General features: G+C 37.7%; 5 protein-coding genes and 1 non-coding gene across 6 annotated transcripts; 4 read left to right on the top strand and 2 right to left on the bottom strand.

Annotated features, from left to right (window-relative positions):
- Window positions 1-225: 225 nt before the first annotated feature.
- On the bottom strand, window positions 226-1,727 carry BDF20DRAFT_867656 (uncharacterized protein). Its single transcript, XM_053080910.1, has 4 exons — window positions 1,326-1,727; window positions 1,154-1,257; window positions 723-1,055; window positions 226-646 (listed from the first exon to the last, which is right to left on the bottom strand). Exons 2-4 carry the CDS (start codon window positions 1,235-1,237, stop codon window positions 542-544), a joined length of 522 nt encoding a protein of 173 aa, XP_052936057.1. The 5' UTR covers window positions 1,238-1,257; window positions 1,326-1,727; the 3' UTR covers window positions 226-541.
- On the bottom strand, window positions 1,512-2,870 carry BDF20DRAFT_479955 (uncharacterized protein). The gene is made up of 6 exons (XM_053075551.1): window positions 2,752-2,870; window positions 2,489-2,584; window positions 2,062-2,417; window positions 1,929-1,973; window positions 1,793-1,861; window positions 1,512-1,725 (listed from the first exon to the last, which is right to left on the bottom strand). Exons 1-6 carry the CDS (start codon window positions 2,766-2,768, stop codon window positions 1,640-1,642), a joined length of 669 nt encoding a protein of 222 aa, XP_052936056.1. The 5' UTR covers window positions 2,769-2,870; the 3' UTR covers window positions 1,512-1,639.
- A 592-nt stretch (window positions 2,871-3,462) lies between these two features.
- On the top strand, window positions 3,463-3,544 carry BDF20DRAFT_t93. Its single transcript has one exon. It is a non-coding gene; the product is annotated as a tRNA-Leu (tRNA).
- Window positions 3,545-6,248: 2,704 nt separating this feature from the next.
- On the top strand, window positions 6,249-8,429 carry BDF20DRAFT_867630 (uncharacterized protein). Its single transcript, XM_053080909.1, has 2 exons — window positions 6,249-6,848; window positions 7,400-8,429. Exons 1-2 carry the CDS (start codon window positions 6,412-6,414, stop codon window positions 8,352-8,354), a joined length of 1,392 nt encoding a protein of 463 aa, XP_052936055.1. The 5' UTR covers window positions 6,249-6,411; the 3' UTR covers window positions 8,355-8,429.
- Window positions 8,430-8,771: 342 nt separating this feature from the next.
- On the top strand, window positions 8,772-10,834 carry BDF20DRAFT_819479 (U3 small nucleolar ribonucleoprotein complex, subunit Mpp10; the record flags this gene model as incomplete). Its single annotated transcript, XM_053077461.1, has 4 exons — window positions 8,772-8,916; window positions 8,974-9,349; window positions 9,433-9,635; window positions 9,714-10,834. 4 exons carry the CDS (start codon window positions 8,772-8,774, stop codon window positions 10,832-10,834), a joined length of 1,845 nt encoding a protein of 614 aa, XP_052936054.1.
- Window positions 10,835-12,880: 2,046 nt separating this feature from the next.
- BDF20DRAFT_806329 (uncharacterized protein) lies at window positions 12,881-13,060 on the top strand (the record flags this gene model as incomplete). Its single annotated transcript, XM_053076519.1, has 1 exon — window positions 12,881-13,060. A coding segment is annotated over one exon (180 nt), but the record flags the coding sequence as incomplete, so codon positions are not given.
- Between the last annotated feature and the right edge of the window lie 30 nt (window positions 13,061-13,090).

Below are 13,090 nucleotides of genomic sequence, written 5' to 3'. Positions count from 1 at the left end.
AAACGTTGAGCATTTACTTGGTGAAGAAGTAGAGAAAACAAAAGGAATCAAAGCAATATGTGACAATACTTATGTCCAAATTGAAAAAATTAAGAGCTGTATTCAAAGTGGTAATACTGAATTGCTTGATAAGGCGCTTAAGTATTACAGCTTTTTTTTTTTTTTTTTGTATTAAATCACGTACTGTTCTTAAGTATTACAGCATTTCTTTGATTTTTTGTTTGTGCCTCTTCACGCACTCATAGCATATACATTTATCATGTTTCATTAATCTATCTCGAAATTGGGTCTCATAGTTCATATACTCTATCAGTATACTAATAAGGGCTAATCAAGACAATAGCTAAATCATTCATATTAAATATCCTATAATGCAAAAAAGAATCGTTATACACATTTGTAGTAATTGATGCATTTAATTTATAAGTACAGTATTTTATGCAAAATGAAAGAAAACACAACTATTCCAATTGAGCACCGTCTGTTCTGGTATCCGACATTTGTTGCTTTCATTCCATAAATAAAACTAAAAAAATTCAAGCTATTCATCCTCTGAGGAAGATAAATCATCAACACGTGCTCTCTGGCCCTGCAGATTGTAAATCATGACGACATCATTAAATGCCTTTTTTACGTTTTTCGTAAGCTATGAAAAAGTAATTTATCATTTTTTCAAATCTTCTAATCATGGTCATTCTTTGAAATGAAATGCATACTCTTACCTTGTAGACATAGCCTTTAGATAGTAAGTGCTCAAAAATGGCTTCAGTCGTACTTTCTTTTCTCTTGCGACGTACGCTGTCTACCAATTTTTTGACCTTTTGATACATGTGTTGCTGAAAGTGGTAAAAGTGATGATACATTTCACCCTTCCGACAGCATTCAGTTCCGAGGTATAAAACAGTTGGATCGGAAAAGCGGTCATTTGATGAAAGGGTTATTTGGATACTAGCCGGTTTGTTAGATCTGCACGCTTCACATGCTAATCCGAAGCCATTTGAATCAATATGTATGAAACCAGTTTGCTTCCAGTTTACATGTTTATCAACAGCTTCCTACCATTTTGTTGATGAAAAGTGTTAATGTACAACCGAAGTAATGTTGTAATAACTAAAGCATTCCTGCGGCCTAGCTCATCTTGCATTATGTTTACCTTAAAAGGAGGGAGCCAAGCGTCACTGGTTACCATTGAATCCTTGTAACCCTGCACACGTCTCAAAACAACCTGTTTAGACATTTCGTACCACGGTTTCGTTGCTGTAGCACATCAATCAAAGCCATTAGTTACTGATGTATTGTGGCGTTCGCAAATAGTATTAGAATACCTATGTCAAATACTGGATTTAGTATTAATTCAACTAAATATTCAATATATGTTTTCAAATGGCCATTAAATGATTGAACACGCTGTTTGCTGAATTCCGCTATTTATCAAATAGAGAATGGTCAATGTTATACTACGAGTGCTCTTATAATTCTGACAAATCCTTACGCGGTAGTTCCATTGTTGTACTCTTGGCTGTACTCTTGACACCATCAATAACATCATCATCCACGACAAAACCTTCTTCTTCTTCTGATTCAGCAAAACTGTCAGTTGCGTTGCTATGGTGCTCAGAGCTATCATCAGTGTCGTCAATCACAATCGCTGTATTTGAAGGTTGTGTAGTATATGACTCAATAGGTCCTTTTTCAACTTGATCATATTGTGATAGTTTTGATTTTCTATCTGAATAATTCATGGTTACCAACTCTTTCAACGATCCCTGGGCATACACAAATACACCTTTACCTTTCAATTTTTTCAAAGCCTGGCTATAACGCGATGACTGCCTGACTCTGATTCTTTGATCTAGAATGTCTTTTTTTTTTTTATCATAATCAGTATAACTGAATGACAGACCTACACAACTTGAGTAGTACTCAACCTGATTTGTCTAAAAAATCCAGATCCTCCTTTATATCTTGTGATTCTACGAAATTGATAAAATGATCGGTTAACCAATACCTGGAATCTATACGTTTCTATTTACGTTTGCTGTGGTTTTTTTTATAGCGTACCCGATGGGTTATTATCCTCAGTGCTCTCTATTGCGGTATCCTTAACTATCACATCTTCATTATTTTCAACAAATGTCTCTTCATCAGAATCTGCTATCAGTCTTCTCTTTTTTCTACACAAACGTCTATCTATTTTGATATCCTTGTTGTCCTCCTCCTCCTCGTCTTCATCAGCATTGGTCGCTGAAGATTCTCGCTTATCTTGGTCAGACAATTCACTGTTGAGCACCTCGTCTCTACTGTCTTCCTCATCTGTATCGTCTATTATTCTGACTTTTTTGTTCCTGTGACGTAATATAACATCATCCACATTTCCTTCTTCATCATCTTCCTCGGTTTTTTGTCTTTTGTTTTTTCTAAAGTATCGCAAATAAGACAGAGATCAGATAGGGTCGATTCGAATTACTTGCACTTGGCTAACATTTACTTTGCGATCGGCGCAGATTTTTTAATGATAATTGTGACGTTATCAGGCAAACTGTTTTGAGGGAGAAAGTAGTCTGATAACTTTTGCTGTCGTTGTCTTTGACGTGTAATTGGTGGCATAACAGAGTTTCACAGCAGTTTATCAAATGAAAAGAGTTGGAGAGAATAAGAAATAGGAAAAAGGGCAGAATTTTTGTCAACTTTGAGGAGGTTTGCATTAATTACATAAGCAAAAAACTTACAAAGAAATTTGAGGGAGCCTACCTGGCAAAACCAACCATAAGCAAGTTACAAAAACTCAAAGAGCATACAGGGTTAAAAGTTTGGGCCAGTACTCAAATATCGTGCAGTAATGAAATAGTTTTGAATTGGCATGAGGGCGTATATCTTCTTCGAATGGACTCAAACGCTAACCTTGATGGTTTGCACTGCAGCATGAATGGATTGATCATAAAATTGCAAAAATCAGACCGAAATGTGTATATTTTATTTTAGAAAGTCTAGCGAACGAATATTATAAGAAGCATACAAACAAGTTGCTGAGAAGGTGAAGCAAAGAGAACGAAGAAAAAGCTCCTCTGCGTCAATTATGATTTGCAGGTTAACCTGAAATAGTCGTTTGTTCGGTAAATATTCTTTGGTTCTGACATAATTTACGTACATTAAAAGCAAACTAGTTTGCATATAATGTTGATAAAGAAAATGAAGCATAGCCAAGCTTAGCAATAAAAGTATAACGAAAAAAACCAAATCTCAGCAAAAGCAATTTGTTACTATATGCATCAAAGTACTTGCAGCCAAGACTTCATATGGTACAATATGGAAGTAGATTGTTCAGCAAATAAAACATACAAAAGAATCTAACTGCAAAGCGCACGGCGAATTTGATTGGATTTCGGCAAGTCACAAAATCTCACGTGACCGTGTGTAATATTTAACGGATCTAAAAAAGGTAAAGAAAAAACTTTCACAATTGGTAACTTGGCCGAGTGGTCTATGGCGGTAGGTTTAGGCCCTATTCTCTTCGGAGGCGTGAGTTCGAACCTCACAGTTATCAATATTTTTTGCAATTCATTAGCTTATGATTACGTAATCATCTGTTTTGGTTGCTTCGTACTTATTGTCGATACGTATTATTTTTGTATTATGAACAGAAATACGGGCAAAATGTCTGATTGATATTATTATGATAAAAGATAGAATATGTTCTATAAATGACTGCAGTTTATTTTGATCGACCAGTCATGGCTATGGCGAGAACTATGTGAAATTATAGCCATTAATGATGAAGAGGATTGTCAAATACGAATAAGTTCTTATAAAAGCATACAATTCAAATAATGTTGGTATATTACAATGCACAATCATTTAAACAAGTATATTCAAAAGGAATGTGCTTTCAGTATCACTTGGCTAGATAACAATTCATATGACAGCTTTTGACATGTCAGCTTTTATAGCAATAAATTTTGTTGGAAGAAATAGAAACCTGAGCAATCTTACATCTATTCGATGCCTCAAGTATAATTGTTCTTACCACTCTTTCTTTAGATCGGCTAAACAGTGCTCGAAACATTTTGATGATACCTACCATATCTTACTCCTAAGCAAACATTATCTTTTACGAATATGGGTCGTGGAAATTTACATTGATTTAGGTTGCAGTAAATAAGGCAGGTAAGAGGGAGGACATGTATTGAGCAGCGAGTTTTCGGATCTGATTTTGTCAATGGTCCAGTCAAGTATATTGATACTTGACTTCAAGGCCAGCTCTATGTGGATCGCCACGTACATCCTGCTTACGTTGAGAGTTCAAGCGCTCTGAAACTATATGAAAATGAACCCATATGAGTATCATTTATAAAACTAGAAATAAACAACAGCGTTGAAAGTGCAAAAATGCATTTGAGCTTTTTAGCAGATGAAGAATAAAAACATTATTATTGTTATCATTCTTTATGTGGGGCTTATATACCATTGCTAAAGGGTGAAAGCTGTAAATTATTTAGTAGCCGTTTAAACAAAAAGAGCTTTCAACTACTGATGAACACTTGATGGATGGATGTATCAAGTTCAATATTTTTCTCTTAACTATTACTGAAGGTCTTTCAAATATGCTTTCTGCATCGCAGAACTAAATTAGAGATGGGGTTTTTGCGTAGAAGGCTTCTATATGAACTAGTCCTGAAAAAGCGGCATTACGTACTTTAAACCAAAAGGGGAATGTTGACTTGGATCAATCGTCGTTCGACAACAAATATATGTGTATGCATATATAACTTATACTGCATATCAATGATCAGAAATGAAGGAATATGTATTGAATTTTCAATTTCCTGGGTTATCAACAATCGAAAATTTATAATGATACGTATACTTGGCTGGAATCTTTTACACATGATCGACAAAAATTAAGCTGAACGGGTTATTCATGAAAGCACGTTATATTAAGCGACAGAGATAGATCACAAAGGTTGGCCCATTAGTTTTTGAAAACTAAACCCTTTTCTCTGGCATTATGAATGGTTAGTTGAAGCCGAACTTTATAAATGTTCCAGTTTCAATGTCCACTACGATATTCTCTCCAAACAGCTGATTGAAATTGGCAGATATAATGACACACTGTCTAACTACAGTTTACGCTTGACAATCAAGTCAATTCGACAGATGAAATGCCGGTTTTTCTTATTGAAAAGTACGCATCTTTAGCACGTAATGGTTATTAATTTAGCTAACATAGACATTTTTGACAGATAATAGCTGCCTTGAGATCATGATTTCTAGGCTTTTGTAACTCAAATGCTGCCGCCATACTACATTCTTGGCATCACCACGAAGAGGCACCGCGAGAATCATACTGAAGAGACTGTTCTTTGTGTGATATTGAACACTTTCAACATGATACAATTGTAAGTGTTGACCTGCCCTAGAGCGGAGACTGTTTTTTCCTTGTTTCATTTCTTGCCATTCACTTGTTATAGTATCGCCCTTACTTTAGCTGATCGTACTTTTATTTAGTTTACATGCGACATATATTTGACGTATTGTTTTCCTTTTCCTAGTCTATGCGTGGTATTATCTTGTGGCTGATGACGTCTACTTTGGAGAAATGTATAATGCCAACAACTCGTTCTAGATAGTGAGATATACATTGAAGGTTATTTGTAAGCAATTGAAATTAAGTGTATGAGAGAGAGAGAAAACCACTTACTGCATATGGCTGCTACCAAAATTCGAACAATAGAAGATGTACGCCTAGGCCTTTCTTTTCCACCAACAACAACAGTAACAAGCCACTCTCCTTCCCTCCAAAAAAGTCCAAAATTGGAAAGTAAGTGGGGGCCATCAAAAGTCCGCCTCTGCCAACAGCCACATTGGTTTTGTCAATAAAACATGTGAGCTTTTATTTTCGAATACTACAGGTATCGCCAATAAACAGCAAGCCAAATGTCCTCAAATACTTACATAAGAGTGATTGGGTGTAGTCAAAGCAAATGTTTGTAGTAACTGTTCGAATATCTTTTTACAGGGAAAACCCCCACCTGTCGTGTTTTCAAAGATCAATCATTCGGACATGATTGATTTGGAATCCAACGAACCAGAATCTAATAATGTTCCTGATTTTGAAGGTGCTGAAAATCTGAGCCGTCGTTTCAGTCGGGTTACCATTAAGAGACAGCCAACAATAGCCATAACAACTATAGATCTGTTTAGAAAATTTTCGCGAAAACACAACAATATTAGCTATCAAGAAACACAACAAAAAAAAAAAAAAAATCCTTTTTTTCTTTTTTTTTTGTTTCCGTTTTATTTTTTTATATATATTTTAAATCGTTACAGACTTACAGTGTACGCGGATTTCGCTTTTCTGTTATCCGCCAGTTATTTGTTTTAAAGAGTAAAAAAGTTCTATTCGTGCTTGGCATGACGTACAGTACAGATAGAGTTGTCAGTGTTCAGCGTAGTACAGCCACAATAACAAACAATGCAACACCAACACAGTCTTATCGTGCAAAACAGCTCGAATGCTTTACCGTGCCCAACATATACCGCCTGGATGCCACACCCACTGACGCTGATGCAGGATATGATGAGGAGGATGACTCTGTAGAGGATGAAGGTGTTCCTGTATCTACAGCTGCCTATCCACCACCACCACCTGCAGGCTGGCCATCAGGCTATCCTCTGCCTCCTCCTCCACCACCACCAGGAGTGAGCGGATATGTACCACCACCTCCTCCGCCTGATTGGCCAACGAACTATCCATGGCCACCACCTCCACCACCTCCTCCGCCACCAGGATGGTGGGGAAGAGGAAGACGTAGAAGGCGTAAGAAACACTCTTCTACCGATCCAGTAAAGTATTTTAGCTCATTTCCTATTTGTTGGCATGACGCGCCCTTTCATTCATTCTTTGCCTCTTCTTATTTATAACTACCTGTCTAGGCAGCAACTCCAACGGATTCTGCATCTGCCACTGATACAACCGTCCCTACAGGGACAGAAAGCAGTGTGATAACGCCAACAGATAGCAACTCTGTGCCTTCTCCAACGATAGACACAGGTTCAATGACAGCCACCGATTCAAATATGCCCACCACTTTGGTTGATTCAGTTTTACCCAGTAGTACCATTTTCTCTTCAGATCCACCCTCTCCCACAGAGTCAGCAGGTAAGAACGGGGGGTTTTTTTTTTTTTTTTTTTTTCTCTTTTTACGTTTACTTGTGGAAGGGAAACAAAGCTCATTTTATACTAAAACCGGTTGGCTGGATAACGTTTCCTGCAGTTCATGCTAGTAGTTTAACAAACACGGGTGCACTTATTGGCGGTATCGTAGGCGCTGTCGTAGGTGCTGGTCTTGTTGGTAAAAACAGCCGTTGTTTATGTTCTTTTCCGTCTTTATGCATTTAGTCATTTTTTCTCTACATCATTTGTGTTAGGTGCCTTAGCTTTCTTTTGTATCAAACGAGCCAAACGCAGGCATCGAAAAAAATGGATCACATCCAACAGTAGCAGCAGCAGCGCGGATATGTATCAATACACAACAGAGGGCCAAGACAACGCATGTGTTGAAACGATACCGTCCAGTACTGCTGTGGAAGCAAGAGCATTTGTACCACCCGCTTTGAAATTGGAATACGGACCCGACGCCTACGTAGGACGACCCCAAGCTCCATCTGCGCGAGACGATACGTACTATTACTCTCCTTACTCTCCTCCTTCACCGCACTTGTCTCAGCCTAGTGATACGGTGGATACTACATCCGGTCATGGTGGAGGAGGATATTATCATTCCTATCTTTCTGGGGATCATAGCGCTGGATACACCATGGCGAATCATCCTCCGTATCATGCCACTTCTCCAGCTCAGCCGGCGGCATTGGGAACAGCAGCAGCAGCAGCAGCCACTGCCGCGGCTATGAGCAAGAACGAAAGCTACTATTCCAGTAGTTATTATGACGGTAGCCAGATAGGTAGTAGTGAAGGTTGTCCTGAAGCTTATGTGGACGCAAGTAGGCCCACTAGTACAGCCTTCGTTTCTGGTGCTCTTGGAACAGCAGGCGCAGGCGCAGGCGTTGCTGCTACTGGTGCTGTACACCATCCTAATGATCCTGGTGAGCAAGCTATCCACCGCGGGGATGGATCTGTCAGGTGGCCATCGGATGATATCCATGGGATCGACACACAGACGACAGGTCAAATGCATCACGAAGATAACGATACACATTTTGAAGGAACCACTGCTGTAGGTAGTGATTCCGCTGGAAGATGCTCCATGTCGGATACTCACCGAGACAAGACTTATTTTAATGCGGAAGAAGACGCATCTTCTGCTGTTGTAAGAAAGCCTGATGCTAAAGATTAAAAGCAGAACCTATCTATGGTTTTTTCTTTGTCGTTGCTAAATCTTGGAAACATTTTTTTTTTTTTTTTTTTTTTTTTGCAAACTTGAACACAGCTATCCACTACATTTTACATATATTATTTGGCTTTTTCTTTTTTTCATAAATATCTTTTATGTTCCATACAAAAGAAAAGCGTGCATGCAACAGAAATAGCTAGATTATCAAAAAAGTACTTTTATTATAATTTACACTGGAGACCATCCATTTTTATTATGGGCTTAAAAAGTATGTTTTGACTTTCCGCAGAAAAAAAAGGGTCGGTTCATGTGGCTTTTTTTATTTTGAAAAATGAACCCACTCAAAATTTCTCTTGACCTTTATTGCTCTTGAATACAGATCGTCACAGTCCTTTGTATCTATTTGGATAGTTTAGTCTCATGCCTACTAGTAAACATCCTCTTAGTCAATTTATAACTGATGTGGTAGATAAACCACAAGTTTTTTTTACGACCAACCAGAAATTAGCAGATAATGCACTTGCTATTGCAAAACACTTTTATGATGATGGTAAATTTGTCAACTGTTCTTTTCATTGATGTTGCCGTTCTCATTGTATCCATTTGACTCGTCTGTCACTAGCAAAAAAAGTGGAAACGTCTCAACTATCACCGTTTACAGAGCTGTTTGTAGAAGGGTTCGATACGGATCAAGTGTGGGAGGAACTTGTAACTCAAAACGAACCCTTTTTAGATTATGCATCGTCCAAGTTAAAATCTTTTAGCAAAAAAGAGACATCGCCATCACTACCACAACAACAAAGAGATACAACTGATGATGAAAGCGAAAGTGTGTCTGGTCAGTCGATGGATGTAGACCATGAGGAAGGTTTCCAAAGTGAAGAAGAGGATGAAGAAATGAAAGAATCAGAGGATGATGAACCATTAGAAAGTAATGGAGAGAGTTCAGATGTTGAAAAAGAGGATAAAGATGAAATAGAAGAAGAAGACGATTATATGTAGGTTTTTTTTTTTTTTTTTGTTTTGGGTGCACGCTTCTTTCTCTTTTTTTTACTCATTTGCCCACTTGTTTCTCGATTAGACCCAAGAAAAAGACTTCAGAAGTAGATGATGATTTCTTCAATTTGGAAGAATTTAATAAATGGACAGATGAACAAGAAAGACTCGACATGTTGTCCGATCGTGAAGAGGATGACGATGATGTTGATTTTGATCAAGACTTGGATGAAGAAGAAGAAAGTCAAGATGAAGAGGATGACGAGGATGATGTTGTTCAAGCTGCTGGTAAATAGACAGTAAAAAGCTAATATCAGGTCAAAGATGCACAGTGTAATGAATGGCCCCTTTCTTTGTCTGTTATAGAAATGACGTTTGATGATTTCTTTGGCGACCGAAAAACGATTGAAAAGAGAAGAAAAGCCGAGGCTTCAGTTGAAAAGAAAGTTCAATTCGAGAAAGAGGAGGAGGAAGAAGAGGCAGCTGAAAAGCCAGGCTCGGAAATAGAAGAGGACGATGACGATAGAATGGAGAGTGATGATGCTTCAGAGGGACCTGCAAGGGATCTCTTTGCTGACGAGGATGCCTCGGACAAGTCTGATAATGAAGAAGAAGAAGAAGACGAAAAGTCAGCTTTCCAGAAACAACAGGAACGGATTCAACAACAGATTGAACAGTTTGAACAAGAGAATATCCAAGGTAGACATTGGACATTACAAGGTGAAGCAACGGCCAAGGCAAGACCTGTCAACAGTCTTTTGGAGGAAGATCTCGAATTTGAGCATGCCAATAAACCCGTTCCTGTGATTACTCAAGAGACCACCAACACACTAGAAGAGATGATCAAAAAGCGTATTTTGGATAATATGTTTGATGATGTGGAGCGTAAAGTAGACCCCACGCTGAAGCCGTTTGTGCCCTCCAAGAGAGTCGAGCTGAGTGATGAGAAGTCCAAGCAATCTCTTGCAGAGATCTACGAAGACGATTTTATCCATCAGCAGGCAGGAGAACAAAAGAAGGATGCGCGTGACGAAGCTTTAGAGAAAGAACATGATGAGATCACACACATGTTCAATGACCTCTGCTACAAGTTAGACGCACTTTCCAACTTCCACTACACACCCAAGGCAGTCAAACCTGAAATGACGATTGTCAGTAATGCAGCAGCGATCAGTATGGAAGAAGTGACGCCAGTGAATGTATCAGAGGCAACCTTATTAGCACCGGAAGAAGTGTACGACAAGAAGCGTACAGAATTGAAATCAACGACAGAGATGGACCAAGCAGAAAGAAAGCGTCTAAGAGCGCAAAAGAAAAAGTTAAAGAGAAAGGAACGCGAGATGAAGGAGAGAGAAATCAAGGTGATGCAAAAGTACAATCCTCAAATAGGACAAAAGCAAGCCAAGGTGAAGGCCGTCAAGCAGTTACTGGGTCAGAAAAATGTTACTGTTATTGGCAAAGAAGGCCAACAACAAAAGAAAAAGTAAACAGTCCCTTCTTTTTACCATTTGACTCTATTTTATTCTTTTATTTTTTTTTTGTACATAGTTTTTTGATTTTTTTGAGAATAAAAAAAAAAAAAAAAAAAAAAAAGACGAGAAACACGTAGAAAGGGATAGAAAGAATTCTTTTGCTTGTCATCAGATCGTAGACGCACTCCTTTTCCTAACATCATGCTTCTTTCTAATTTTGGAAGACATGTATTTCTTACATTGAAAAAAGAAAAAACCAGTTCATTTTGAACCAAAAACCAAAATGATGATAGCCATTTATCCATTTTGTTCAATGGAAGATCGGATTTTTTCTTTCTCATCATGACATATAATCCATTTGATTAATTGTTCTGGCTTGGAAAAAGCGTAATACAGCTGTTATGATCATCACCATGATGCTCTTAGTGAAACGACAGAATGGAAAAGAAAAATGGACGGTAAAAAAAATAAATAAATAGAATGAATGATATCCATGCTACTGAAAAAAAACCACAAAAAGTAGGATGATTTATAAAAATATGGGAATACTTTAAAATATCGATAAGTAAATGTTTATATGGGAATTGTATGTCTATCGAAGAAAAAAAAAAATCACGATTTTCGTCGCCTTTACAAAAAAGGCAAAAATTACACTGATGAAAGAGGGGGGCGTGTTTTTAATTTCCTGCATATTCACAGGAAGCAGAAAGTGAGTTTCAAAACCATATCACATCTATATTTCAGGTGATGTGTATCTTGATAAATAAATGCATCTCTTTTTGACATCATGAGATAACAAATGATATTCATGACAAAAGAATTATACGTAGGACAATTTCTTATGTTGGGCCCTTTTGGAAAATAGAATGTTGAAAAGAGTTACTCAAAGACGTTTCATTCAATGCGTTTGAATGCCTACGTAACGGATAAACACTCTTTTTTTGAGTTTTTTAAGCAGCTGTCTGAGGCAAACCGCACAGTATTTCATATGAGACGATGTCAAACATTTTGTGTACAAACATCAGGGGTTTTTTTTTTTTTTTTTGTCTCTCATGGACGATAGCAAGCAGTAGTTTGTCCTCCATCGTCTTTTACGGGAACTTGATCAAATGAAAAAAGTCTTTTTCTTTCTAAAGAGCTTTTTGTACTTTCAGAAACGGAAATTCAATCTGAACGGTCTTTTCCAAATTTGTAATAATGGAAGTTTGAGGAACCCCACGGAAGCAATAAGCGGGGATAGAAAATTCCAACAAAGGGTCAAAATGACTTTTTCTTTTTTTACTTTTTTTTTTTTTTTTTTTTGTCCACCATAAAAATTTCCATTTTTTCAAAAATGGCTAAAAGTGAGGAATTTCTGTCTTTTTTTTTTTCTCTAGCCTCACTTTTTTTTATTTATTAATTTTTTTTTTTTCTTTTTCGAAAATATTGTTGAAAATTGTAATGAAAGTATTGGATACGAAACCAGATACCCTTCAACGTCCATACCCACCTTATCAGTATCAGAATGCCTATTATCCGTATCCAAAGGCTGGTATCAAAAGCACAACAAGCACGACTACAACCACCTCGTCGAAGGGTGAAAGTAATACCACCACATTGGATTATGTGACAACAGTGAATAATAATAATCCAAAGCATCCCTCCTCGATGGATCTTTATAGTCATCATAGTAGGGCAACGATGAATGTATCCGTTGCTGACAAAACACTGATAGAGTTCTGTCGCTGTCTATACCAAGCAAAAGCAGTGGTGCGAGAATTGGCCGCTTTTAGTGATTCCATCTGCCCTGCACTACAAAAATACCAACCCGAACTGATACAACAGCCACCATCAGAACACACCTACCACGACAACGAAAGCTACGAATCGTTCCATCAGCAGAACGACATCATTTCACGTATCCATAGCAGCAACATCCCGAAGAAGAGTAGCCATAGGAGTAGTTTATTGAAGCATGTCAATCAATATCTAGATACCACTTTTCGCAAATTTACTAAACTGTGTAATATATTAATGGTTGTCTTGACCCAAATGGAGACAAATCATCTCAAATTTGGACACGTGAAAAGAGAACGCATTGATTCTTTTCGATTTGAAGTTTGGGAAGAATGGAAGACAGCTACGAGTATCAAGCAAAGACTCATATACTATACCAATACCCAACAGTCTCTAGACAAAGAAATAAAGACTGTTTATACCACTACCTCCTGTTTAGATGCCACCACCTCTTCTTCATCGCTGCCGACCAATAACACTAGAACCACGACCACG

Source organism: Mycotypha africana (genome assembly GCF_025528875.1).
Source record: "Mycotypha africana strain NRRL 2978 chromosome Unknown BDF20scaffold_5, whole genome shotgun sequence".
Classification (NCBI taxonomy): domain Eukaryota; kingdom Fungi; phylum Mucoromycota; class Mucoromycetes; order Mucorales; family Mycotyphaceae; genus Mycotypha; species Mycotypha africana.
This window is presented reverse-complemented; position numbering and strand designations above follow the sequence as displayed.

Bases quoted from the DNA above. Each gene is read 5' to 3' on its own strand.
- BDF20DRAFT_479955 (XM_053075551.1), bottom strand. The intron at 1,974-2,061 runs GTACGCTATAAA...TCAATTTCGTAG, and splicing joins TGAGGATAATAACCCATCGG to AATCACAAGATATAAAGGAG. The intron at 1,862-1,928 runs GTTGAGTACTAC...AAAAAAAAAAAG, and splicing joins GGATTTTTTAGACAAATCAG to ACATTCTAGATCAAAGAATC.
- BDF20DRAFT_867656 (XM_053080910.1), bottom strand. From the start codon at position 1,237: ATGTCTAAACAGGTTGTTTTGAGACGTGTGCAGGGTTACAAGGATTCA. The intron at 1,056-1,153 runs GTAAACATAATG...ACAAAATGGTAG, and splicing joins CTTGGCTCCCTCCTTTTAAG to GAAGCTGTTGATAAACATGT. The intron at 647-722 runs GTAAGAGTATGC...ACTTTTTCATAG, and splicing joins CTAAAGGCTATGTCTACAAG to CTTACGAAAAACGTAAAAAA.
- BDF20DRAFT_867630 (XM_053080909.1), top strand. From the start codon at position 6,412: ATGACGTACAGTACAGATAGAGTTGTCAGTGTTCAGCGTAGTACAGCC. The intron at 6,849-7,399 runs GTATTTTAGCTC...TTATGCATTTAG, and splicing joins TCTTCTACCGATCCAGTAAA to TCATTTTTTCTCTACATCAT.